Consider the following 26,738-nt stretch of genomic DNA (forward strand, 5'->3'; position numbering starts at 1 on the left):
TATAAAGCATCTGAAAAAGTACAGGAGAGCAATCCTGAAACCATGTTGACTCTCCCAAACTGACCTCAAATATTTATCTGCGAGGAGTAAGGAAATGGGAAAGCCTCTCCATTGTCTTTTGCTTATTGTCTTCAGGGCAGGTAGGTAGCCGTGTTGGTCTGAGTCGAAGCAAAATAAAAAATTCCTCCAGTAGCACCTTAAAGACCAACTAAGTTTTTATTTTGGTATGAGCTTTCGTGTGCATGCACACTTCTTCAGATACAGTACACGAAAGCTCATACCAAAATAAAAACTTAGTTGGTCTTTAAGGTGCTACTGAAGAAATTTTTTAATTTGTCTTAAGGGTGTATTTGTGCATGAATAGGGTGAGCCTGTGACCTGGAATCAGGAACTAAGTATTTAGCATCTTAAAAGGAATGGCCAGGCTGCCCAGGTAGAGGAATCAGTGGCTATTATGTATCAGGTATCCTGACAAACAGGAATTTTGTTGGAGACTGCCTCCTCCTTGATGTTTATATGATGTTTCGGGGGGGGGGGGGTCTTGGGCTCCAGGGTGGGCAATTTAAAAAGTCTATATAAGGGCTTGCGCACCATTGTTCTGGGTGCCTCCTGCGTGTGGTTGTGAGCACCCTGTTGCAACAGTTAATAAAGATCAGGCTTACTAGCTGCCTTGCTTCTCAATATTCTCTGGTTGGCCTCTGTTATTTTCTCCTTCCAATAGGGGACCTACTTAAGGACTTTATACGGGCTCTTGGATACTCCATAAGGGAAAAGGAGCAGTATTTTCTTATAACAACCCAAATTTCTGTTTGTTAGTACCTACTTTTTCCATTATAGAAAAACAATATGCATATGCAAAATACACACCCCGATACAATATCAGAGCAAAAGCAGACTGAAAGGAAGTAAGCCACAGCAGAAACTTCAAGAGCTTATGGATGCAAGCGTTCAAACTCCATAAGTCAGGTAAGCTGTCACATGATCTCCCAAACATGAAGCTGCATAATATTCTATTTTTGGGTATTTGGAAAGAAGATGTCTTCAACAAAATGAGTCACTTTGTATCCAAAGTCCAGGCCAGTTCTGAATGTTGTCGCTTTCCTTGTGTTATCTTGAATGATAGTAGGGTCAAAAGCCTTCACAAACAGCAACTGATTTTTTTAAAAAAACACGTGGCTGTACAAAGCTTCTGTCACTCACTTTTTTAGCGTTGCTGAGATATAGCGCTCAGGCACATTTATCCCATTAAATCCTCTTTATTGTTCAAGCTGAAGGTAAACATTCCTTAGATATATTTATGTATCTGGGTGGCTTAGCCTCTAATTCGAAAACTAGTTACTCGCATTTATTTTGTCCAGCTGAAACAATTATTTAGTCCGTAAAAGGGCTCGGAATAACTTGCCCCCCAAAATAGCATGCAGCACACCACATGAAAGGGCAATCAGTTGTTCCTCTAATAATTTCTAGTTACACAGTTCTTGCTACATAACGATTTAGTAAGTTAATAACCACCCTGCATTCAAATCAGTAGTCATATTTACAGTTTAAACAGTATTTGATCCACTATTGTCATATACCCTGTTTCTCATATTTTAAGACATACCCATAAAATAAGCCACAGCAGGATTTTTAAGCATTTAAGGAATATAAGCCATACCCCGAAAATAAGACATAGTGATAGGCGCAGCAGCAATGCCGGCCGCGGCAGGAGGAGGAGGAAAAAAATAAGACATCCCTTGAAAATAAGCCATAGTGTGTTTTTTTTAGGAAAAAATAAATATAAGACATGTCTTATGAGAAACACGGTACTGTAAATGCACGACTAATATTGAGCTTGTGACCGCAATGTCCTGTCTGCTTTTTTCTTTAAAAAACTTTAATATAACTACTCTAAAACTTCCTTTGGAATTTGCAGCAACTTACAAGTGGGAACAGTATTCTAGAATTCAATTTTAAAATCAGTTGTTAGGGTTAGGAGGTATAGCCACTAAAGGACTGATTTATATTACGTCTTTAGAAATTATTTTAGTACCAATAATAATAATAATAATAATTTATTATTTATATCCCACCCTTCTGACTGGGTTTCCCCAACCACTCTGAGTGGCTCCCAACAGAATTAATGATGATGATGATGATGATGATAATAATAATAATAATAACAATAATAATAATATAAAAGTGATAAAACATCAGACATTAAAAACTTCCCCAAACAGTTCTTTAGAAATTACACAGAAGGCAGAATTTCATCAGGTTTGGGTGGCTCCCCATTCCCAATGGGCTATACAAGTTCTCTAGGCAACCCTAGTTGTACTATAGTCAGAAAATTGAAAAGTTTGTCATTTGGAATATTATGCAAAAAGTTACTTTATTTAATGCTGGAAAAGTGTATTGTATCAGATTTAAATATTGCAGTGGCTGATAATGAAACAATGTTTGCATTTAGGATCTGTTAGTCCATAACTGCTAATTTTAAACGAACTAATAAAGTGCTCATCTAGCGAATGGGCAGGACATTCCCATCTGCTCACTATTTCTGTTAGCAACATACAGTGGTACCTCAGGGTAAGTACTTAATTGGTTCCAGAAGTCCGTATTTAATCTGAAGCGTACTTAACCTGAAGCGAACTTTCCAATTGAAAGTAATGGGAAGTGGATTAATCCGTTCCAGACGATGAAAAGCACCCCCTAAAACAGCAATTTAACACGAATTTTGCTAATGAGACCATTGATCCATAAAATGAAGGCAATAATCAATGTACAGTGGTACCTCAGGTTAAGTACTTAATTGGTTCTGGATGTCCGTACTTAACCTGAAGCGAACTTTCCCATTGAAAGTAATGGGAAGTGGATTAATCCGTTCCAGACGGGTCCGTGGAGTACTTAACTTGAAAGTACTCAACCTGAAGTGTACTTAATCCGAGGAATGACACTAGTTGGTAGAGATAGGATATAGGCCAGGGGTAGGCAACCTAAGGCCCGGGAGCCAGATGTGGCCCAATCGCCCACGGACAGTCCGGGAATCAGTGTTTTTACATGAGTAGAATGTTTCCTTTATTTAAAATGCATCTCTGGGTTATTTGTGGGGCATAGGAATTAGTTCATTTTTTCCCCTTCAAAATATAGTCTTGCCCCCCACATGGTCTGAGCGAAGCCCCCCTGCTGGAAAAGGTTGCTGACCCCTGATATAGGCCTAGAGATCAAGGCAAAGTGCAGGCAACCTCTTACTTCACATTTCCCTCTCCACTCTGCATGGTTACTGGGAAGGACGTGAAATACTACTGAGATTCAGTTCATGAACTATGATCTGCCCATCAAGTCTTATACTATGTACTTTGGAATAAAGTTCAGTATGTTGTGCATGACCTGCACTACTTTGCCTTAGGGTTTTCAGTTTTAATTCTTTAAATGTTATAATACTGCAACTTGGTGAAGGCTCACTGGAATACGACTATGCAAACCAAACCCAGTGACTCAGGTTAGCTGTCTGATTAAGACTCACTTGATGCATGAGTAATTTCAATGGGGTAATAGTTACTCTCTCCACTTCAGCTTTCAGCAGAATCAAAAACAAAATACAAGTGAAAAGTGGAAGAGGCAAGCCTAAATGATGACTTAGGTAAAGGTACCCCTGACCATTAGGTCCAGTCGCGGATGACTCTGGGGTTGTGGCGCTCATCCAAGGGAGCCGGTGTACAGCTTCCAGGTCATGTGGCCAGCATGACTAAGCTGCTTCTGGCAAACCAGAGCAGCACAGGGAAACGCTGTTTACCTTCCCACTGTAGTGGTACATATTTATCTACTTGCACTTTGACGTGCTTTTGAATTGCTAGATTGGCAGGAGCTGGGACAGTGCAATGGGAGCTCACCCTGTCGTGGGGATTCGAACCGCCGACCTTCTGATCGGCAAGCCCTAGGCTCTGTGGTTTAATCCACAGCGCCACCCGCGTCCCAAATGATGACTTAGGCAACCCTTAAAAAAGTCATTTGTCTACACATGACGGGCAGAAATAAATGGGAGTGTAGGAACTGTAGTGCCTTAAGACTGTCAGAAAGGTTGTACCTGCATAGCAGTAACCAGAGGAGGAATGACCTCTGGGAGGAATGCAGAGAAAAGGGACACCGTGGTATATCTGCAGCAGCACAACCAGACGCCTTCATCTGCCCTAGCTGCAACGAAACCTATCTCTCCCCTATTGGCCTCTACTGCCACAGCAGGCGCCGTAACCTTCCAACAGTTTGACTTCAAACCCAAAGGCGCACTCCTCCACTGTCTCCCAAGGCAGATGGATGCTAATAGTGACCCGTATGTATCTTTCTTGCCACATCATAGCCATCTAACGTGACAATTTTCACATAAGGTCAGGCATCTCACATTGTGTAGGCAAGCCTTAACCTGCCATGTTAGCTTATGGGAGGGAAGCAAAAATGGAGCATCGATGAATTCATTTTTTAAACAAATGAAACGACTTCTTAGGGCATTTTTTCTTTAATCTGAATAAATCACAGAAATCAGATTTGAGGGAAAATGTCAAAAGGCAGACAGAAAACCCTTACCACATCAATGTCTCAGATAATTGTTGAAAATGCTTCTTACTCAATTCATACATTTTTAGTATGTAGTGTTTCAAACACTAGCCCTACATTACAACTATAATTCTATTTACAATTTGTTATGCTTGCATTTTTTTGGTACAGTGAACTGCACTTAACAATGTACTGTATTGATATGATCAGTCTCAAAGTCATTCACTTTATTAATATAAAACATTGATATTTTAACAGACATTTTCAGAGTCCAAGGAAAGTACAGTTTATTGAAGGTAGCCCATTAGTGCATAATCACTACTAGCTTGAATTCACTCGTCTCTGTAGGCAATGAGGCAGAGTTTTAATTGAAGCAAGGTGCGTCTCTTTGCTACCAAGTCACAGCCGTTCCCCATTCAACAGGGGGAAACACATGCCTCTTCCTTGGGTTACACAAAATGTTTTCTCCAAGAGGTATTTGCCATATCAGGTAGTAGCAAACACTGAAACAAAGACCTTAAGCTCTTAAGGCAAAATTTTCCCCAGTTTACACAGTTCTAATCAAGCCTACAGTCCACCCTTAATTTTCACAATTTGCGTAAAGCACAAGGGGGTGGGTGCGGAAATCTGGAGGCAACACATTATGGTGTCGTGTGTTACCCATCGCGTGGCAATTTCTAGCTGAGTACAGGCAATGAATGTTTTGCACGTGTCCAATATGTGTGTGATTGCACACGTGCGACAAGGAAGTATCCGGAAAAGGGGGGGCGTGGGCACAACAGGGCAGAGCGGGCTTATGCGAACTCAGCCGATGCACACGGGGGTCAGGTCCTTAACCCCCGTGCAAAATGGTTGTTGCCTGTACAAGGCCAGATATTCTACTGGAGACAGCGTTTCTACTAACTGAAACAGGGCTCTCATTTTTGCGAGCAATCTCCGGAAGTGAAAAATTATTTAGCGGTTTGCACTGAAGGCAAAGCCAAAGCAGAAAAGAACCCAGTTCTACAGATCATTTTGTAAGTTTAGATACTCTGAATGTTTCAGAATGGTCAGCTTTGTCTGGAAAACATTGATTTGGTTTAAATTTGTATGAAACAAAGACTTTAAATTTGACCTCAGCCCCCTGAACTTAAATCCATTACAATGGAGTCACAGCACTTGCTTTTGTTGTTAACCTGGCAACTCCTGCAGCTGGAGATAAAATCCTGGATGTAAAATAATAAAATTAAAAAACACCCAAAAAGCATTACAATGGAGAACTGGGGCAATTCCCCCTTCTTTTCCCAAAGCACTTTGCGTTGCCACAGCTGTCTTAAGTTTGTGAAACATTATGCCTATGCTTCAATCAAATTACTCATTCTCCTTTTGAGACTCATTTATGCTAGCTTGGCATATATCCTGCAAGTGCACCTAACATAATAGAACTAGGCCTGCCTAGCTCCTTATGCCTTTCCTCCAAAGATATACCACTTAAGTTTGATACGTCTTCAGAAAGTCTTATTCCTCTCCCGCATAGCTTTGAAAGAATAGCACACATCTTGGGAGTAGAAAGTCTTGTTGTAGATTATTAGATAAGTGGCACTGCAAACTGTTCCTTCTGCCAAGGGAAACAAGCAGCCAATACCATGTTGTGGTCAGATTGCTCTTAGTTTCGTTTCTCCTGCTTAATACTTGTTGATCCCAAAGATTCTGACTCCATGCAGCTGTGGCAATTTAGGAATAAGTACGCTTAAGAGAGAAACCGTGTTTAGGATGAAATGTGCCGGATCATATTTTGTGTAGAAGCTTGCCAGGAAATACCTGCAGAAAAACAAAGGGGGAGTTAATAAGGATATAAGGACAGGGCAGAAGGAAAGAAATTTATTTTTAATGAAGGGCATGCATAAAGTTACCACTTCAGAACTGACAATTGGTTCAAGGGGAAAATCTCAGCAAAGAATATGCATTTATTACAAAATATTTCCAACTGCAGAAGTCACAGGAACTTTTAAGAGATTAGACCAGGGGTAGGCAACCTAAGGCCTGGGGGCCGGATGCAGCCCGATCTCCTTCTGAATCAGGCCCGTGGACGGTCTGAGAATCAGCGGTTTTTTTATATGAGCAGAATGTGTGCTTTTATTTAAAATGCATCTCTGGGTTATTTGTGGGGCCGGCCTGGAGTTTTTACATGAGCAGAATGTGTGCTTTTATTTAAAATGCATCTCTGGGTTATTTGTGGGGCATAGGAATTCATTCGTTGTCCCCCCCCCCCCAAAAAAAATATAGTCCAGCCCCCCACATGGTTTGAGGGATGGTGGACTGGCCCATAGTTGAAAAAGGTTGCTGATTGCTGACCCCTGGGTTAGACTTTCTGGTATGTGCCTTGCAAGACAATTAGCATCCATTCACCAAAGCACTTTCCCCAAGCACTCAAACCATCATATACAATATCTCATAAATCATTACAACGAGTAGGAAGCTAAGGGAGTGGGAATGCAGACAGACAGTGACTTACCTACAACAAATTGCCATGTTTATACTACGGTATAAACCAGGGTCCCCCAAACTAAGGCCCAATCGCCTTCTAAATCCGGCCCGCGGACGGTCCAGGAATCAGCATGTTTTTTACATGAGTAGAATGTGTCCTTTTATTTAAAATGCATCTCTGGGTTATTTGTGGGGCATAGGAATTAATTCAATTTTTTTTCAAAATATAGTCCGGTACCCCCACAAGGTCTGAGGGATAGTGGACCGTCCCCCTGCTGAAAAAGTTTGCTGACCCCTGGTATAAACAGTTGTACCTCTGCTTACAAATAACTCTACTTATGAATGTTTCTACTTACGAGCGGAGCTCCGTTCGCCATCTTGGATGCAGTTTAGATAGGATTTTTTTTAGATAGGGTTGCTTATGAATTTTTTCTCCCTGTGCATTCCTATGGGATTCGACTTACAATTTTTTTCGACTTACAAATGTGCGTTCGGAACACATTAAATTCATAAGTAGAGGTACCACTGCATACGGTAGCTGAATGCCAGCAGTCTACTTGAGATATTTCAGGTTGTTGCGTAACTTATTTGCAATACCTACTGAGCTGCCAATGGACAAATGCATTCCCCTGTATAGTTCATGTTTCACAATCTAGGTTGCTTGTTTCAGAAAACAGATGATCAATAGAGTGCCCACAGGGCATTCTTAATACTTGTAAGCATTACCATCCCGTAGTAATAAGGTTGCTCAAAGTTTGACTCTGGCTTAGAATACCATGGGTACTGCATTAGTTGGTTGAAACGAAAGATCAAAGAAGAGGAAAAAAAACAATTAAGAGTCTTCATTACAGTAAGTGTGTGTATCCTGAGGGCAGGAACAGCAATAAGGTTATGTTTCTAAGCAGCTAAACAGAAAGAAAATGAGTTCTTTTGTTTGAGGAATTACTGGACTCAGTGGGACTTACTTCTGAGTAGACAAGGAAAGGATTGTGTAAAACCTATGTGACCCCAATATTATTTTTTTTGCAGATTTCACACATTGTTACCCTATGCAGTAACTGGTTTCCCCCATCAAATATTACTGTTGGATAATTCCCAGACTACAAATACTGCCATAGTTGAACTTCAAAAAACAAAGAAACCTACAAAATAATTGGAGAGATTGTGAAGAATTTCCGGGAGGATGTGAACTGCACGCCGTAGTCCAGCTGCTCCCAGTGCGTCAGCAGTCTTGCTTTGCCTTGGTCAGGTGTTTCAAATGGTGTCCCCTTTACAGCATGCAAAAATACATACATTCCCTGTGGAGAAAAAATAAAAATAAAAGAAGGCAAGCTATGGCATTATTAGAAAACCACACAGAACCTCTGCGAGAAATAATCATGCCACATTAAGAACTAAAAAAATTCCTTCAGTAGCACCTTAAAGACCAACTAAGTTTATATTTTGGTATGAGCTTTCGTGTGCATGCACACTTCTTCAGATACACTAGAAACAGAAGTGTCAGACCCTATATATATACAGAGGGTGGTGGGGGTGGGTGGGAATGGGAGATGGGCTGAAGACTGAAAAACCAGTAGGAGAACACTTCAATCTCCCAGGACATTCTATACAAGATCTCAAAGCAGCTGTTTTATTACAGAGAAATTTCAGGAGCAGACTGGAAAGGGAAGTTGCTGAATTGGAAATCATTACCAAGCTTAAAACCATGGAAGCACCTGGGATGAATAGAGATATCGGATTCTTATCTCATTATGCATGATCAAGCTTTCTTTAGCACCTCAGCCCAGGACTAATTGCAGCCATCAGCAGCCATTAACACCCATCTACAGGTTTACCACTCCCATCAGCCCATCTGAAGAAGTGTGCATGCACACGAAAGCTCATACCAAAATATAAACTTAGTTGGTCTTTAAGGTGCTACTGAAGGAATTTTTTTATTTTGCTTCGACTCAGACCAACACGGCTACCTACCTGTAACTAGAACATTAAGAACTGCTATTGAACGAAAAGAGGAATTTGTTCAGTGTTTGCATATGTTACACATGCTTGACCAATGACTACGCAGAAATGCCAAGACAAATGGCGATTGTCCTCAGTGGCTGGCCTCCATGTCACACACCCCTTAGCTTATTATTTTGGAAAAGTTACAAGGTAGGTAGCCGTGTTGGTCTGAGTCGAAGCAAAATATAAAAAAAAATCCTAAAAAACCAAGTTTTTATTTTGGTATGAGCTTTCGTGTGCATGCACACTTCTTCAGATACACAGATTCTTCAGTGTATCTGAAGAAGTGTGCATGCACACGAAAGCTCATACCAAAATAAAAACTTAGTTGGTCTTTAAGGTGCTACTAAAGGAATTTTTTAATTTTATTTTGGAAAAGTTGAATAGTTGATAAAGAAATGGACTGTGTGGTCCTTTTCTCAAAACTGAGTGAGTGGGGGTGGCTAACTTCAGCCAAAGCAAAATTTGTGGTCCTGCAAGACTCCTGATTTTGAGCAGCAACAACAACAAAGGAGGGTGTGTGTGTTACAAGTACACATAACACTGGATGAGACGAAGGGGAGAGGTTTAAAGTTCTCTACTCTCTTTAGGGCTTTAATGGGGATCCAGACTGTTTCTTCCCTGCCTATCAGACTGAACATGTGAGGATCCCTTCTCTTCAGCTGATCTGCACAGAGGCGGGGACCTAAACTAACGTTTGAAGGCAGCAATGTAAGTAAATCCCAGTGAACGCTAAGGGCCTTGTTTCTGAAAAGAACTGCCCAGGATTGAGCTGCGAGTCACACCAATGTTGGGGAAATTCGCAGCTGGGTGTGGGACCCAAATAAGCTGATTTAAAGGCAATTTAAGTGTCAAGTCATTTGTTTCTCAAGTATGTCTCTTTAGGTGTCAAGAGTGTTAAGTGTTCTCAATAGCCCACTCCTTCAACTGAAGGAGAACATAGCATTCCAGCCTCCCATTTTCTAGGGGTTTCAAAGTCAAAATGGTTTCGTAAGGTTCTCCAATCTCTGCATTGGTCCTATGCAAAACAGGTTGAATTCCCAGGCTGCACCCTGTTGGGAAATTTCTGAAATGTTAAGCAGCATATAAATGTTTTCAATAAATAAAATAATCAAGTCTGTGATACCTAAATCACATGCGCAGGACAAGGCGGCTTCTGAATCTTCACTCTAAATCACCTTTTCCCCCTCAACCACAAACTGAAGGTGCAAATTGAAGGCAGGGCCCGAAATATGACTTTGTTGTTGTGGTCTCTCCACATGAACTCCCTTTCTCCATATATCATTTGTCCCCTTTTCAATATCAAAAAGTACAGGAAGACTATTTTAATGTTCCAGATGCTTTTAGGAACAGCACTTGAGGTTTTTTCCTCAGAGAAGAGTGAAAGAAAAGGTAGTTTATAAGCTGGTACTAGAAAGCAATAATTTTTTTAAAATAATGGCCAGTGTGTTTCTGGAGCTTTGTGTTCCTCCAATACAGCAAAAGCAGCTCACTTAAAATTATTTCCCCTCCCTATAACCTACATGTTAATTAATAACAGATAATGTACAAATTATTTGCAGTCTTAACACCTCACATTTCTCCATCATAGTGACTGAAATCGAGCAAGTTATCCGCTTGTCACAATCAACACTTAATTCTACAGGCAGCATCAATACTGGCCAGGAGTAATTCATCAGCGCCGAGACATTTTATAGGTACGGCACTTAGTAAAATTCCCAAAGATGCCTCTTGTGTCAGAAGTTGTAAATTTGACTCTTTAAATGTGACATTTAAGGTAAACAAAATAAGAAGCCACTTTGCTTTAATCAACAAAATGCCTCCCTGCATAACATTATTCAGAGATTTGCCTGCATCAGCTAAGTCTCTCGGTCCTTTCTAATGACCCCAGAGGCCTAGGCCCTGAGGTGGCACTTTGTTTATCCCGGGGAATAGCATTTCTCATTAAGATTTTACTGCATGCTTAACATGTGCCAAACAATAGCAAAGAGTTTGCAAAATTAAAACCCTGCAGTTGCACACGAGGACCAAAGCCCATCTATATGAAGGTGGTGGCTTCAGTAATGTACGGCTTGCAACCTAACCCCATCTCTGTGGAGTTAGCGCTGGACAGGCAAGAAGGAGCATGCAAGAAGTTGTGCTCCGCTTGCTGTCTCTGTCTAACAGATGTCCTTTCCACAAAGAATGGGAAATTATTAACCCAGAGCCCCATTATCTTCACAGAGACCCCTGCAGAACTCTCCCATTCCTCTATGGAGGAGCTAGTCGGAGAGCAGGCTTCTTTTCTTGCAGTGGCTAAGTGCCTACTACAGTACTCCTTCAAGAAATGCAAGAGGACCCCAGAAGCCCTCCTGGCCATTTTCAAAGGGACGAGCACATGCAGGCCAGTAGGGAAGTCGCCCATGGGTTATTGAAGGACTCTAGACAGGGCTTCTTCAAACTCGGCCCTCCATATGTTTTTGGTCTACAACTCCCATGATCCCTAGCTAGCAGGACCAGTGGTCAGGGATGGTGGGAATTGTAGTCTCAAAACATCTGGAGAGCTGAGTTTGAGGAAGCCTGCTCTAGACTCTGCCAGTTGTGGGCAGCAAGTAATGGCGCCATCAGGAGGCGAACTACAACCCACAAGCAGCTTAGTTGGGGAGAATCCAGCGCCTTGGATTGAACGCAATTGTTACTCTAGAGCAGGTTTCCTCAACCTCAGCCCTCCAGATGTTTTTGGCCAACAATTCCCATGATCTCTAGCTAGCAGGACCAGTGGTCAGGGATGATGGGAATTGTAGTCTCAAAACATCTGGAGGGCCGAGGTTGAGGGAACCTGCTCTAGAGGTCCAACAAAGTCATTTAAATTCCTCATGAGTTTTCAGATGAGCAAGAGTACTTTCAATGGCCATTTTATTTGAATATTCCTAATGTTTACTTTTGTTCTTGTTTTATGTCCTTGGGTGTGATAAGAGGCCCCCCCCCCCAAAAAAATCATTCTGCATCCAGACGATGAGATTAGAAGCTTTATTTATCATCTTGTGAACAGATGACTAATTTCAAGACAATATTCGGCAGTCTCAAACTGTTTTCTGGGAAAGGAGCCTTCCCGGGCCTCTACCTCGTAACAGGTATCTTAGTATCTTCACCTTTCTTTCTCCATTGCTTTGTAGGGTACTTACCAAATTGTGAATAACATTGGTTAAGGTCCACGCAACCGGAACACTGAAGAACGGGATGCTGAGCAAGACAATATGGAGCAAGCCAACCCCAAGAGCGTATGTGAGCCACATTCCTCTGCTGTTCATTACTCTTGTGTTGGGGTTTACTTCACTGTGGGCAACCCCGACGTTCATCTTCTTTTCTTATTCTGAAAAGTAATATTGCAGAAAGGTTGACAGAAAGTACGCTTTGTCAGGGATACCTGTTGTATTCTACCTACAACTGGCAGGCTATAGACGTGATCATAACCATTAATTGCTGCACAAAACACCTTTAGCATCTTTCTCATAGGTTAAAACGATATACCATATGGTTTTTAAAAACAGTATATCACCAACTTTTGGCTTGCTTTTTAACTGTGCTGCAAAATTACATACACGGTATCTCCATTTTTACAAGTAGACCTATCCCTACCCGGCAGCAATGTTTGTGGCTTAGTGAGAAGTGCTCGAGTTCAGAGGCACTTTGGTTTCAACAGACTTTAGTTTCATTTGCCTTCAAGGCAACACAAATTCTACATATATCACATACACACCTCCCCTGCAAACAAAGAGTTAAGACTGATGGAAGTTAAATAAGCTTTTTGAATGTTTATAAGCTGTCAGTTTTAGAGGTTGCTGCAATTTTATGCAGTTAGTCAATCACAGATCAATTTTATGACCTCCTATAGAAGAAATATGTATATTCCTGCGTATAAGACTACTTTTTAACCCAGGGAAATCTTCTCAAAGTCGGGGGTCGACTTATACGCCGGGTCGTATTTCTTATACGGCGAGTATATCCCAAACTCTATATTTTAACTAGAAAAGTTGGGGGTCGTCTTATACGCCCAGTCATCTTATACGCCGGAATATACGGTAAGTCCGTCCCCCCAAATCAGGGAAATAGGTTTTGCAAGGCTATCCTAGAAAGCGTAGTCAATTCCCTCCTCAGAAATACTCATAATTTAACCATAAAATGTCAACAGTGGTTAACATTGCCTAAACATCAAGCTTAAAAAAACATACTGAATGCTTATTTCAATGCACTATACGTAATGTGAAATCAGTCACAGAATTCTGTATACACAAAAAGGTCAATTTAAGAACAGGTAAAAAGGTAAAGGATCCCTGGACGATATCATTTCTAGATTTGTTTGTATTTTGGATGAAAGAAGATGAGAGAGTGTAAGATTATCAATTTCCTAAAACTCAGTCTTCTTCTTTTTTAAAAAGAGAGTTCAATTGCATCTTCTTAATAATGGGATCCAGTTTTGTCATTCAAGAAATGACTGACACTAAGGATGAGAATAATTTACATTAACCAAGTATGTTGGGAATAGAGACTTTGTGGAAAGCCTGTGTCAGGTTCGAGTCTTATTTCCAAGGAGACACTAGCAAGTGTGTTGTCAATTTTAAACAGAACGTTCACTCTCCATTTTCCCTTTTCCTAATCATACTAGGAGACGCATAATACCTGACTGGTGAAGGATGCCTCCTTAAAAACAATGTTCATTTAGGCTCTGGTCCCTCCAATATGTGGATACTCACCCACCTGAGTCCCCAAATGAGAATATACATAGTTTAATGTAAATTGACCACACACACAACTGAGTAACAATTATCCTCAAGACTACGAGAGCCAGATCCTCAAGACAAATGAGTACCTGTACAAGACCCAAGCCACATCAGCACATAGACCATAGCTGCCAAGTTTTCCCTTTTCTCGCAAGGAAGCCTATTCAGCACAATGGAAAATCCCTTTAAAAAAGGGATAACTTGGCAGCTATGCATAGACTTAGGGCATTATAAAAAAAATGTGCGTACTTGAAAATTAATCACTGTCCCAATAAATCAACCGAGGCTCATCTAGCAGTAAAACTGCATACTTTCAAGCGAGTTGAACTTTTTAGAACTGGAGATGTTTGGAGTGCTAGCTTCACTAAAACCAAAGCTCTAAAACGGCTTTAATGGCAAGTATACGGGCATGTCGCTTGCAAACAACATCTGACTATAAAAGAAAGCTGAGAAGAACTCTTTCCCAATAGTTTGCTTCCAGGGCGAGAGGCCATTGTTTCACCACGTTCTAAAATGTGCACGCCTCGGGGTGCATTCCTGCTTGCAACAGGACAGACAATTACGTCTCTCTCTAGCCTATGGGGTGCAGTATACAGTACAGTATATGGAGAAAAGGTAAAAATCGTTTCTTCCTCCTCCTCCGGTTCACACCCCAATATGGGCCAAGCAAAACTGCACGTCTATTTCCCCCCAACTCCGCACAGCTCAAGCCACTTTTTGCGTTCAGCAACCACGCACTAGCAGCCACCACCACCACCGTGTATTTGTTTCGGCAACGTCTGCATTCATTTCTCTCTCTTCGCCAGCAGCACACCATCGCCACCACTTCCGACACCCTGATCATGACAGATGCAACGGGCACGGCCCGAGAAATGACGGCAGCTTAGCTTACTGAGGATCCTTTGTCTGGAAGCAGAAAGGTGCGCCTTTGCGAAAAGAAAGGGCACACCTCTAAAGCATTACTGCATTTAAATACCAGAGGCAGCGGCAGCAGCAAGACGAGGCCTCCGAGTCCGTGCAATGCCTATAGGACGCAGACGCAGCAGCAGCAGGGCGCTCTGCATTGTTCCCCGAAGGGTGCAGCCGCCTTTTGTTGCGCAGAGGAGCCGCGCTTGCACGGAGCGCACGGCCCCGCGCACCGCCGCCACCAGTTGCATAACGACGGCCTTCGCGCCGAGGGCGCGCGCGCACACACAACCATCCATGCACCTACCCGCCCCGCGGAACAGCGCGCCTTCTTCGCCCTTACCGGGAAGGGGAGATGCACTGGGCGACGGACCCTCCTCGGCAGCCCCGGCTCGCTGAGAACACTGCCCGCCCCTTCTGGCCACCGCCGTGGAACGTTGCCCTGGGAGCAGGCGGAGCAGCTGATTGGCCAGGGCGTCTCGGCCCCGCCCCCGGCCGAGGTGTTTGTGCGCGCGCGCGGTGGCGGGAGCGGTTCGGAGCGCGCTTAGTTCCCGGAGGCGGAGAGCGGAGAAGGGGGAGTTTCTTCGGCCGGCTTGCGTGACCGCCCCGGAACAGGTAGCGGAGGGCCGGCCTGACGAGCTGCTTTTTGGGGCGCAGGGGGGGCTGCTTGTTTGTTTGTTTGTTTGTTTGTTTTACCTCGCCTTCCTCTGGCCTCGCGGCGCTTCAGTTCCTGGGGACCGAGGTCCCTTCGCCCCAACACCCCCCTCTATAAAATATTGCAATATCGGAGGCATTTTGCAATTCAATTGGCGTGCATGCACCGCGTCATGCGATCGGTTAATATTTTATTCAAGTTGGCACACCTGCTCCGAGGATCTTACTGCGCTTTGCTATAGGCCTGGCTTGTGGCACCGGATGCAAGCGAAGGAAGAAGTGCAGTACAGTATATGGAGAGTATATTGGAGGGTGGGTGCGAAGCTTTCTGAGGTTAAGAAACTTAAGGTTCTGTTATTTTTGCCACACACACCCCCCCCGGTGCAGTGGCATCTAAAAACTGACTTCAGTATGCAAATAAAGTACTGCACATAGAATCACAGAATTGTAGAGTTGGGAGGGATCCCTCAGGGTCATCTAGCCCAACCCTGCAATGCAGCTATCCTGCCCACAGTTGTCACTGGCTTGGCTCCAACCATCAACTTTCTGGTTGTAGGAGTCGAACTCCTAGGAGCCGAGGTCCCCTTCAGCACACACACACTCCTAACTTGGATGTAGCCAGGAGGTGCAAGACCGTAAATAAAAATGCGTAACTAATAATAAATAAATATAAATACTTAACCATTGCAGACAACTCGGTTCCGCCCCTCAACATAATCCTGGCTATGCCCATGCCCCCTAATAAAATATTTGAGGGGGCCACCCCCTTCCAAGTTGAGGAGCATTGCCATTCAAATGGTATACAGTGGAACAACCTTGGGTTGCAGACGTAATCTGTGACGGAGGCACGTCTGCAACCCGCAGCGTTCGCATCCTGAAGCTCCGCATCTGCGCAGGCGCCGGTGCAACTTGACACTTCTGCACATGTGCAAAGTGCAATTTAGTGCTTTGCGCATGCGCAAGCAGTGAAACCCGGAAGTAACCCATTCCGGTACTTCTGGGTTTCCCGCAGTCCGCAACCCGAAAACACATAACCTGAGGTGTCTGTAACATGAGGTATGACTGTACATGCACCGTGTCTTGTGGTCAATTATGCAGGGCAGGGTTTACCCTACCCCCCATATTTTATTCAAGTTAGCACCTTTGCTTCTGGTTAACAGACAGGCGCACTGACTCATTGCGCCACAAAGACCACCTTCACCTTTTTAATTTCTCTGTTGAAGGTTGGGAGGTAGAATGCACTTTCCACGTTTTTTTTTTTAAAAAAAAATGTGCTTCTTGGTAAAAGAGAGCAAAAAAAAGGGGGAATTTATTGCGGTGTGAACGCCATCCATGTTTTGGCTTATTTCCTTCCCAGAGTAATAGCCCAGTCGCAAAGCATGCGCAAGTAGGGAGAAAACGGCACCCATTGCATGGCGTGGGGTCTTGCTTTCAACAGGATTTCTTGGGAGTGTTAAATTGTGCTCAGGTCCTACGCTGGGGCTTTCCATAGGCACCTGGATGGCCACTGTGAGACCACAATGCTGGACTAGATGGGCTGTTGGCCTAATCCAGTGGGCTCTTCTTGTGTTCTTATGCAATGTCATATGCAGATTGTAGAATCGTAGAGTAGGAAGGGACCTCAAGGGTCATCTAGTTCAACCCCCTGCAACGCAGGAATCTTTTGCCCAGCGTGGGGCTGGAACCCGCGGCCCTGAGATTAAGAGGCTTGTTCTCTACCGTAGAGGTTTTCAACCTTTTTGAGCCTACAGCTCCACTGACCAACTACATTCTTTCCAGTGTGTTAGGAACTGAGAGATGAAAGCTAGGAGCTAAATGGCACCTTAAACCTAGCTTATGAGCGCAACAACGTGCTTTTTTTTTTAATAACAAGAATGCAAAGCTGGGAGTGAATGAACTGCAGCTAAAATCCTAGGTTCGTTTTTCACATGGTCTAAGTCAGGCACCCCCAAACTGCGGCCCTCCAGATGTTTTGGACTACAATTCCCATCATCCCTGACCACTGGTCTTCTTAGCTTGGGATCATGGGAGTTGTAGGCCAAAACATCTGGAGGGCCGCAGTTTGGGGATGCCTGGTCTAAGTCCTCATCTGGAGACTGCAAAAAACAAAGCCATGCTTCCCCTGCCTTGCCCCCCCCCCTAATATTTTTCTATATTCTTCAGAGAGTGGCTGGAAGTGGGGAGGCAGAAAAAGGTCCTCCTTTCCTTCCACTGTGCAGTTTTAATCTGAATTCTTAGGCTCAGTAGTGGGCCCAGGGCTCAGAAACTGCTCGCGTTAATGAAATTCCCTGTCGTAAAACGCACCTAGAACAATGGGAGTTTCGAACGGTGATTCTTTCTGTGGCTCCCCTGTGGAAAAACGTGCTCCAAGTCTTAGGAGCTCTGTTATGTCACCCCATGCCTGCCGAGGCATGGTCTCCTAACCCCTTTTTTGGACACTCTCCCTTGTGGAGGGTTCCCTTAGCCCTGTCTCCTCCTCCCCTCTCCTCGGGAATCCTTGCCTGCTTACTTACTCCGAGGCCACCTTAGCTCCTGGAAACCGGCACCCCTTGGCTGGCTGCGGAGGCACAGTTCACCAACAAACTGCTGTGCATGCCTCTGGAGGCAGAGACATGAGAGGGCAGAGGAGGAAGGGAAGGAAGGAGGGACAGAGGCTGGTGCTGCTCGTGGTGCACCTGACCAGCATTTGAGGCACCCAGGGTGCCACAGCGCACTGGTTGGAAACCACTGCTCTACTGACTAAGCTAATCGAAAGCCAGAAAAGCAGCCTCTGGGGAGGGAGGCAAAGGTTAGCCAGTCCAGTCATACCTCTAGGTACGAATGCTGTGGGTTGCGTACAACACGGGTTACGTACTCATCGAACCCGGAAGTAACGGTACGGGTTACTTCTGGGTTCGGCCATTCACGCATGTGCAGGCGAACCGAATGATGTCACACTCATGCACAGAAGTGCCCAATCGCACGGGGAGCCTGCGCAGATTCGGCGCTTCAGGTTAAGTAGTGCTCTGGATGCGTACGGGGCTCCGGAACGGATTGCATCCAGAGGTACCACTGTACTGTTCCAGGCCAGTACCAGGAGCTTGGGCAACCCCTTTGAATCAGTGTGGTTGCATTGAGTCGTTGCCTGGTCCAGTTTTGCATTTAACAAACACACAGTGAGAGGGCATGGCGTTTACTTTCCCGCCGTAGTGGTCCCTATTTATCTACTTGCACTTTGATGTGCTTTCGAACTGCTAGGTGGGCAGGAGCTGGGACCATGCAACGGGAGCTCACCCCGTTGCAGGGATTCGAACCACCGACCTTCTGATCAGCAAGCCCTAGACTCTGGGGTTTAACCCACAGCGCCACCTGGGTCCCTTCAGAGCCAGGTTTAGGGACCTGCTATACAAGGCTGTGCTGTAAGGTTGCCCTGCAGGACACTGGGCACACATTTCCCGGTTAGACAAAAGGGCCACACACCGCAAGAACACCGCTGGATCAGGCCAGAGGCCCATCGAGTCCGGTGGCCAACCAGATTCCAAGGCAAACAGGAGCTGAGTGCAACAGTGCCTTGCTCTCCCCACTGATGGTTGCCAGGAGATGTTCTTCAGAGACGTGTAGCTTCTGATACTGTCCTTCTGAATAATGGCTCCCAGCAGACAGCTCCCTCCAACTTTGCCCAACATTGGACCACTTCCATATAGCAGGAAGGCTTGATAGCCTCGGTATGAAAAAAAATGGAACATGTTTCTTTTTTAGCAACACAACCAAGATCACACTACTTATACAAAACAAGAATATAGTGTGTATTCCTTCAGGGACATCCCTTCCATGTTCAGTCACTCACCTCAGCGGATGAGCTTTGTTAACTACTTTGGATTGACTGCCTTGGATGTCAGTAGGATGTTTTGTGGGGGGTTCTGTGTTTGAATATACCGAAATCAGTGTTTTGTAGATCGCAGCCTATAAATAACAAATGTATATTGTGATTCTACTCTTGAAAATATATCTACACGTTAAAAAATAGCTGTACATAAACTCAGTGTCTCCAGTTACAACTGAATACAGTTGTCTTTGGGGTCTCGCACATTCGTGTTAATCCATGGTTTGGCTTAGCATGTCATGCAAACTGTGTCACAGTCTCATTCTTACAATGCTAAGCTATGTCTGAACTAGTCTATCGCTACCAAAAGAGCAGTGTGCTCTTAAAATACACTGGCTTTTTTTTGCAATGCAATCTTGAAAATATTCAGCAGTGGGTCTTTGGGTCATTTAACCTTTCCCTCCCCATCGGCCCACTTCCATCAAAACCTGAAATTGGTCCCTGAAGCATTGCAAGAACACAGCTGTATATATTGGAAAGGGATGGCCTACATTTTTTCCACTAACAAATTGATATTTACTGAAGTAGGCTCTGATTATACATGCAGCATGCAACAGGTAGTACCGAGTTCAGTAAAACGACACCTGCAATTTAACATCGTTCTATGCTTCTATCTTATTTTATATTTTACCCCAGTCACTTCTGTGTTGAAAATGAGCAATTTTTTTTTTTTTTAAACTACTACATAAAATTGTGCTACTTATATTTCCCCGTTCAGATTTGATTCTGAAAGCCTAGAAATGAAGCAATTGGCAGCAGAAACTATCCGGCTGGTTTCGAGTTCACAGGTGATAACATCTGTTGTCAGTGTGGTTAAAGAACTATTAGAGAATTCTTTGGATGCTAACGCAACAAATGTTGATGTTAAATTGGTAAGTCATATTAAGCTAAAACTGGAACGTGGATGGGAATACAACAACACTCATTTGTTGTTGCATGAAGGTTTGAATAGAGCATTCTTTATATAGTTGTGCTTTAATATTTCACCAATACATTTCTGTCAACATCTGATAATCTTTGGCGGTTTATATGGATGTATAGCTTGAATTCACGCAGGCACCATATAAATCATTCTGAAGTTCCTTAAACCTGCCAAGCGCAAGGAAATTGAACTTTGCTGAAATGCAGATCCCTTTGGTTGTGTCTATGATCTAGAGATGTTGGGTTTTGGCTGGTAAGTTCTTGATTGAAAATGTGTGCACATAATTGTAGAGCTCCTTGTTGAACTCAAGATTTCATTTTGAAAGGAAATCATATTTTTGCATATGACTATTCATGGGGAATAATTATTAACATTCAGTACATACCAAAAAAATTAATTGTTCCAGTGAGTGTGTTAGAATACGATTTCAAATGTTCTTTTTTAATCCAAAGTTCCAGATAATATCAAGTCATTCAAACTAGTCTGTTGGACTGGTTCTATGACGTCTGTGGGGGTTAATCATTTGTTTGTTTGAGGATTACAATTAACATTTTATAGACCTTGCTCACTTGAACACTGTTTATTTGAAGAAAGCTTCTGGTAGCCTATATAAAAATGGAGGGAGTGAATGGTTTTAGGAAGGGGTTGACAATAAATGTTTTCTGAAACGCAGAGGTCTCTGCTTTTCCTAAAACATATATATATATATATATATATATATATATATATATATATATATATATAAAGTTCTTGCAGCAGCAACAACAAAAACAGAATTCCTCTTAAAATACTGCGCCCAGTAAGATCATATGCTCTTATTTTCTGAAGGACATGTGAGGAGTGTCTATGCAGAGGCGGTAAATTTGTTGAATATTCAACTATAAAGCATAGCTTTATCTCTTGCTGCTTCTTTTGTCTTCCAAAACACTATTTTCAGGTTGTTTGCACTCCTCAAATACCGGAAGGGGGGGCGGGGTCACATAGAACAAGGCAAAGATTTGCTGTCTGCTACGCCATAGGTGCGGACTAGATCCAATGGGCTTAAATTACAGGACCGTGGATTTAAGTTGCAAGTTGGGAGGAACATCTGGATGGCAGTTTGAAAATGAACCAATTGTCTTGATGGGGTAATGGACTCTTCATTGCTGAAGATTTAGGATCAGGGTGAAAGCCCTGGGACCCATGAACCCAGCAGGGTCTAAAAGCATACAGTCATACCTCGGTTTAAGTACGCCTCGGTTTGAGTATTTTCAGTTTAAGTACTCCGCGGACCTGTCTGGAATGGATTAATCCACTTTCCATTACTTTCAATGGGAAAGTTCGCTTCAGGTTAAGTACACTTCAGTTAAGTACTCCATGGACTGTCTGGAATGGATTAATCCACTTTCCTTTACTTCCAATGGGAAAGTTCGCTTCAGGTTAAGTACGCTTCAGATTAAGTACGGACTTCCAGAACCAATTACACTCATACCTTGGGTTAAGTAAGCTTCAGGTTGAGTACTCCGTGGACCCATTTGGAACGGATTAATCCACTTTCCATTACTTTCAATGGGAAAGTTCGCTTCAGGTTAAGTACGCTTCAGGTTAAGTACAGACTTCCGGAACCAATTGTGTTTGTAAACCGAGGTACCACTGTAGAGGCCAGGCGCAAATCTACAAGGCACATTGCAGTAACCGTGTGCCACCAGATTCTCTGCATATCTCTGTGTGTTTCATAAGTAGGCAGTAGGCTTTAATGTGGGACTGATTAGCGAGGGAATACCAGTGTCAACAAATACAATGTGGAAAACAGCACAGAGGAATTACGGGTTTTGGACTCTAGGGTATATACACGTGAACCTCTACAAAGAGCAGGTTCTCCGAGATCTCTCTCTTGTATGTTGCTGCTCCTTTTGACAATGTGGATAATCTGGTTTAACTTGCCTTCAGGACTAGCAATCGAAACCAAAGGGGATTGTTTGAGAACGCAGAGGTCTTTCCAGATAGAGCGCTAGCTGATAATTTTCTGAACTTTGCTTGCAATCTTTTGCTTTGTTGAAACATTTAATAGATCACACTTCTGTGAAAAGAAATTAAGACCTGAAGTGGGATGTAAAGCATTTTAAGAAGCACTAATGGTTTGTGTATGATTTATAATATAGGTCGTCAATCTAATTGGGCCCATGGGCCCATTTGCAAACTGAAAAATCCATTGTGGGTACAGGCTACATGTTGCAGCCATGTACACACAAACTCACTACAATATGCACACTTTCCTAAGCCATAAGGCTTGAAAAAACGTGTTTTTTGCTCTCCCCCCTCCCAAGTTTAATGAGAGGGAGCACAGTTGATCATCCTGAAGAGGACGGGTGAGGAGGCAGCTGCACTCTGACCACACACACACACACACACACACACACACACACACACTGCAACAGTTAGACTTAGGGTGGGGGGAACCTTCTACTGGAACTAATACAGTCCAACTGTATCTTGGTTGATAAACACCTTGCGACTCGAACGTTTCGGCTCTCGAACGCTGCAAACCTGGAAGTGAGTTTTCCGGTTTGCGAATGTTCTTTGGAACCCGAACGTCCTCTGCGGCTTCCGATTGGCTGCAGGAGCTTCCTGCAGCCAATCGGAAGCCGCGCCTTGGTTTGCAAGCATTTTGGAAGTGCAACGGACTTCCAGAACGGATTCCGTTCGACTTCCGAGGTACAACTGTATAGGACTTTTTCCAAGCCTAATTGTGACACGAGAGTGGTGATTTCCGGGGGGGGGGGTCATATCTGCAGTTGTATTTGGGTTTGGAAAACTCTGTTATTTTGGTTCTAGTAGAAGAGTTGTTGTTTTTTATTTCCATATGGCTATGGGTTAAAATTTCATCAAAATTAATTTCCATAGAATTTGTGGTACACCATAAATTGTGTGCATGCTTACAGGCCCTGTAGCCTTTAAAAGTACATATATTTTTGGAGCTCTATGACAATTATGGATATGATACGTATTGAGCAGAGTTAAACAGTGTCCAGTTACACACCTGATGTGTTTGTGTATGTTCTTTTAACTAGGAAAACTATGGTTTTGATAAGATTGAAATTCGAGATAACGGTGATGGGATCAAGGCAGCTGATGTTCCTGTTGCAGCGGTGAAACACTACACTTCAAAAATAAGCTCATCTGAGGACCTTGAAAAGTTGGCAACATACGGTTTCCGTGGTGAAGCTTTGGGTTCAATTTGTAGCATGTCTGAGGTAAAAGCCTAACATAGTTTTAGGCGTTTATTTGTCTGTAAATTATTCTGGATTGGCCTGAGTGCAGGTATCTCAGATAAGGCTCTGTTGGGTTCAAATATTCCATAGTACCTTCCCACATTTCTGCATTTCACCATGTGTTGCCTTCAAACCTAAACTTCTGGATTTGATGTAGAATTTAGAAGATGCTAACAAGGAGACACCCATATACGTACAACATCTGTCAACATAACTTAACCTCTCACAAAACAAGCCGACAGACTTGCTCTTAAGATTAGAAGACATCTGAAGGAAGCCCTGTTTAGGGAAGTTTTAAATGTTTGATGTTTTATTGTATTTTTAAAATTCTTTTGGGAGCTGCCCAGAGTGGCTGAGGAGGCCCAGCTAGATGGGTGGGGTATAAATTATTATTATTATTATTATTATTATTATTATTATTATTATTAAAGATAAAGTAGCATAGATTAGCACATGGTGTGTGCACAAAGGAGGCTAAAGAAGGAGAGGAGGAGGCGGCGGCGGCAAGGAAATGGGGATGGTGTTATGTTTGGAAGGGAGAGTGAGGAGGAAGGAGGAGACAGAAAAATGGGAGCAAAGAGGATAATGTGTGCATGTAAAAGGGTGCTGCACAATAGGAGAGGACAAGACGGGGGCTGGGGTGATATATATCAGTGTATTGTCCAAAACCAGTTTGAAGTCCATATTGTGATGCCAGTTTCATAATTTCTGACCTGGCAATATATCGTGAATCGTGATTTTTGCATAACACACACACAATGTGAGGAAAACCGTGAAGCCAACCAATGCTTCTCTCGATTCCTGCAGCCCCCATTAACTCTGATGGCTCAGCTCTCCCCTCCTGCCTCACGCAAGGGGCAGCAAATCACAAGAGCGGGCGCCGTCAAAAAACATGATGCGGGGAAAACCGCGAGCCCAGCCAGTGCCTCTACATAGCTCCGTCCTTATTGCAGACATGGGGATATATTGGTATATTGCGACGTTTAGCTGGCGATATATTGCGAAGTTGAAAACCAGATCTCACCCAGCCCTAAATAAGACACGGAATGGGGGGTGATCAATGTGCAAGGGAGAGTTGAGGAAAAGCGAGGAGGAGGGTGGAGGAACAAGGAATGAAGGTGAAAATGAGGGTTGTGGGGGGGAGGGAGTAGGGGGCATGGGATTGGGTTTGAAGATAAAAAGGGTCTGCAGAAGAGGTGGGGAGTGACCTCACAGCTACGCGGGGGGGGGGGAGAAGGAGGTGGAGGATACAGAAAGCTACCATTAGGGTGGTTCGGGTGCAAGGAGGGTTGCACAGAAAGAGGGTTGCACATGGATATTGATGTGAAGGTGAAAACAGGTGCACAGTGGAGCTGCAAAATGGAAGAGAAATCGCTTTGGGATTGGCAGGGGACAAGCGAGCTGAGTCGTCGTATGGGGTAGCCAAGGGGAAGCTCTAGGTGGTTAATATGTGTGTGTGGGGGGGTGGCCAGCAGGGGAGCAGCCGCTACGAAATGATTTTGGAAGCTTCCGTTTGACGCCAGCATCTTCCGCTTCTAGGTCCTGATTACAACAAAGACCGCTTCTGACGATTTCAGCACCCAGTACCTGTTGGATAGAAGTGGTCACGTGACTTCTCAAAAGCCATCTCATCTCGGACAAGGTAGGGCTGTTACAGGATTTATGGGGAGGAATTCAGTATCACACTTTTTGGATCATTCCATCTGCAGGAGCATTTCGGCTGGCCAGAGAAAACAGTCCCTTCGGTCCCCTCCCGTCACGGGCTGCCCTGGGGGTTCTCTCAATCCTCTGGAGTGCATTTGGGGGGGGGTGCGGGAGGAGGAGATTGGGGGGCAGCTATGTTGCCCTAGTGGGAGCCCTTCGGCTGGCTACCACTTGCACTGGATTAATTGAATCCAGGCCATTTTCAATACCGTATTGGCCTGAATATAAGCTGCACTCCCCGCCCCCGCCCCCCCAGATTCCAACTGTGAAAAGTTAAAGTGCAGCTTAAATTCGTGACCTTACCAAAACCAGCTTTTACGATATTGCTGCTGAAACAGACATACGGTAAAACTGAATTAAAAAAATTTTTGTTGCCGATTCGTGAGCTTGAGACTGTTGTGCAATTAATTCTTATGTCATTCATCGCTTTCACTTGCGGCTCCTCTCTAGTACCCATAGGATTTTCTTCTACATTTGCCATTTACGGGTGTGAGTGCCTGCAGAATTTTAAGGGAGCGGCTTATATTCGGGTATTGTCTCTCTCTCCCCCCACCCCAATTTTAAAGGTGCGGCTTATTTACGGGTGTGGCTTATATTCGGGCCAATACGGTATTTGAAGGGGTCTTGTCTTCTAAACTGCTCATGGACCTTCTATCCTCATATAATAAGAGTGGTAGCAGTAGTAACAACAACAACAACATTTGTATGCCGTCCAACTGACTGGGCCTATCCGAACCCTGAGATCCTCTTCTGAGGCCCTTCTCTGCGTTCCTCCTCCACAAGAGGTCTGGAGGGTGGCAACACGAGAATGGGCCTTTTCTGCAGTGGCTCCCTGTCTCTGTAATGCTCTCCCCAGGGAAGTTCGCCTGGCGCTTTCATTATACACCATTAGGCACCAGGCAGAAACGTCTCCTTTCACCAGGCATTTGGCTCATTGACATCCAATGTCCCTTTAAAATGTGGGGGGGGGGGGTACTAGGTTGTTCTTTTTTATTGTTTTCATTATGTCTTTTGTGTTTTTATATTGCAATTCTATCTTGTGAACATACCCTGAGACCTGCAGGTCTAGGGCAGTTTGCAAATTTTAATAATCATAAGATGTCTCCAATCTGGTATGGCTGTCATGCTGGTGGAGCTGTGCCAGTTTAGCTGCCATAAGTTTATGTTTTTATATCTCACGTAGTGGTAGAATTGTATCTATGATTTCATTGGCAGAGAGGGCACTGGCGTGAGGGCCTTCTGCCATTTCCCATAGCCCCTCAGTTGGTGCAGCTTAAGCACAGGATTGCACCGTAAGTGAGTGAAACCGTATTTTAAAAACTGAGAATTGGGCTTAAGTAGGGTAAGCTAGTGGGCGTAAGTGGGACGTGGGTGGCGCTATGGTCTAAACCACAGAGCCTAGGGTTTGCCGATCAGAAGGTCGGCGGTTCGAATCCCCGTGACGGGGTGAGCTCCCATTGCTCGGTCCCTGCTCCTGCCAACCTAGCAGTTCAAAAGCACCTCAGAGTGCAAGTAGTAGATAAATAGGTACCGTTCTGGTAGGAAGGTAAATGGTGTTTCCATGTGCTGCTCTGGTTTGCCAGAAGCGGCTCCGTCATGCTGGCCACATGACCCGGAAGCTGTACGCCGGCTCCCTCGGCCAGTAAAGCGAGATGAGCGCCGCATCCCCAGAGTCGTCCGCA

General features: G+C 43.9%; 2 protein-coding genes across 10 annotated transcripts in view; one reads left to right on the top strand and one right to left on the bottom strand.

Annotated features, from left to right (window-relative positions):
* Positions 1-4,742: 4,742 nt before the first annotated feature.
* Positions 4,743-15,110, bottom strand: ORMDL1 (ORMDL sphingolipid biosynthesis regulator 1). Of its 4 annotated transcripts, none has more exons than XM_035135981.2 (4): positions 14,971-15,110; positions 12,162-12,349; positions 8,143-8,294; positions 4,743-6,330 (listed from the first exon to the last, which is right to left on the bottom strand). In XM_035135981.2, exons 2-4 carry the CDS (start codon positions 12,333-12,335, stop codon positions 6,195-6,197), a joined length of 462 nt encoding a protein of 153 aa, XP_034991872.1. In that variant the 5' UTR covers positions 12,336-12,349; positions 14,971-15,110; the 3' UTR covers positions 4,743-6,194. The 4 variants fall into 4 exon arrangements, with proteins under 4 accessions (XP_034991872.1, XP_034991882.1, XP_034991891.1 ...); XM_035135991.2 differs by having other exon boundaries at positions 15,007-15,105; XM_035136000.2 differs by lacking the exon at positions 14,971-15,110 and adding an exon at positions 14,734-14,941.
* A 49-nt stretch (positions 15,111-15,159) lies between these two features.
* The window catches only part of PMS1 (PMS1 homolog 1, mismatch repair system component), a 45,838-nt gene continuing 34,259 nt past the window's right edge, over positions 15,160-26,738 (top strand). For 2 of the 6 annotated variants that reach the window (XM_035136057.2, XM_035136065.2), the window contains exons 1-4: positions 15,166-15,278; positions 19,898-20,051; positions 23,152-23,334; positions 24,892-24,994. In XM_035136057.2, the coding sequence (XP_034991948.2) occupies positions 19,920-20,051; positions 23,152-23,334; positions 24,892-24,994 (418 nt within the window). In that variant the 5' untranslated portion in view covers positions 15,166-15,278; positions 19,898-19,919. Of the gene's footprint in view, positions 15,279-19,897; positions 20,052-23,151; positions 23,335-24,891; positions 24,995-26,738 lie in introns of all 6 variants that reach the window. The other 4 variants (XR_009558441.1, XM_060281353.1, XM_060281355.1 and 1 more) reach the window with 4 other exon arrangements.

The sequence above is a fragment of the Zootoca vivipara genome, chromosome 1 (genome assembly GCF_963506605.1).
Source record: "Zootoca vivipara chromosome 1, rZooViv1.1, whole genome shotgun sequence".
Lineage (NCBI taxonomy): Eukaryota > Metazoa > Chordata > Lepidosauria > Squamata > Lacertidae > Zootoca > Zootoca vivipara.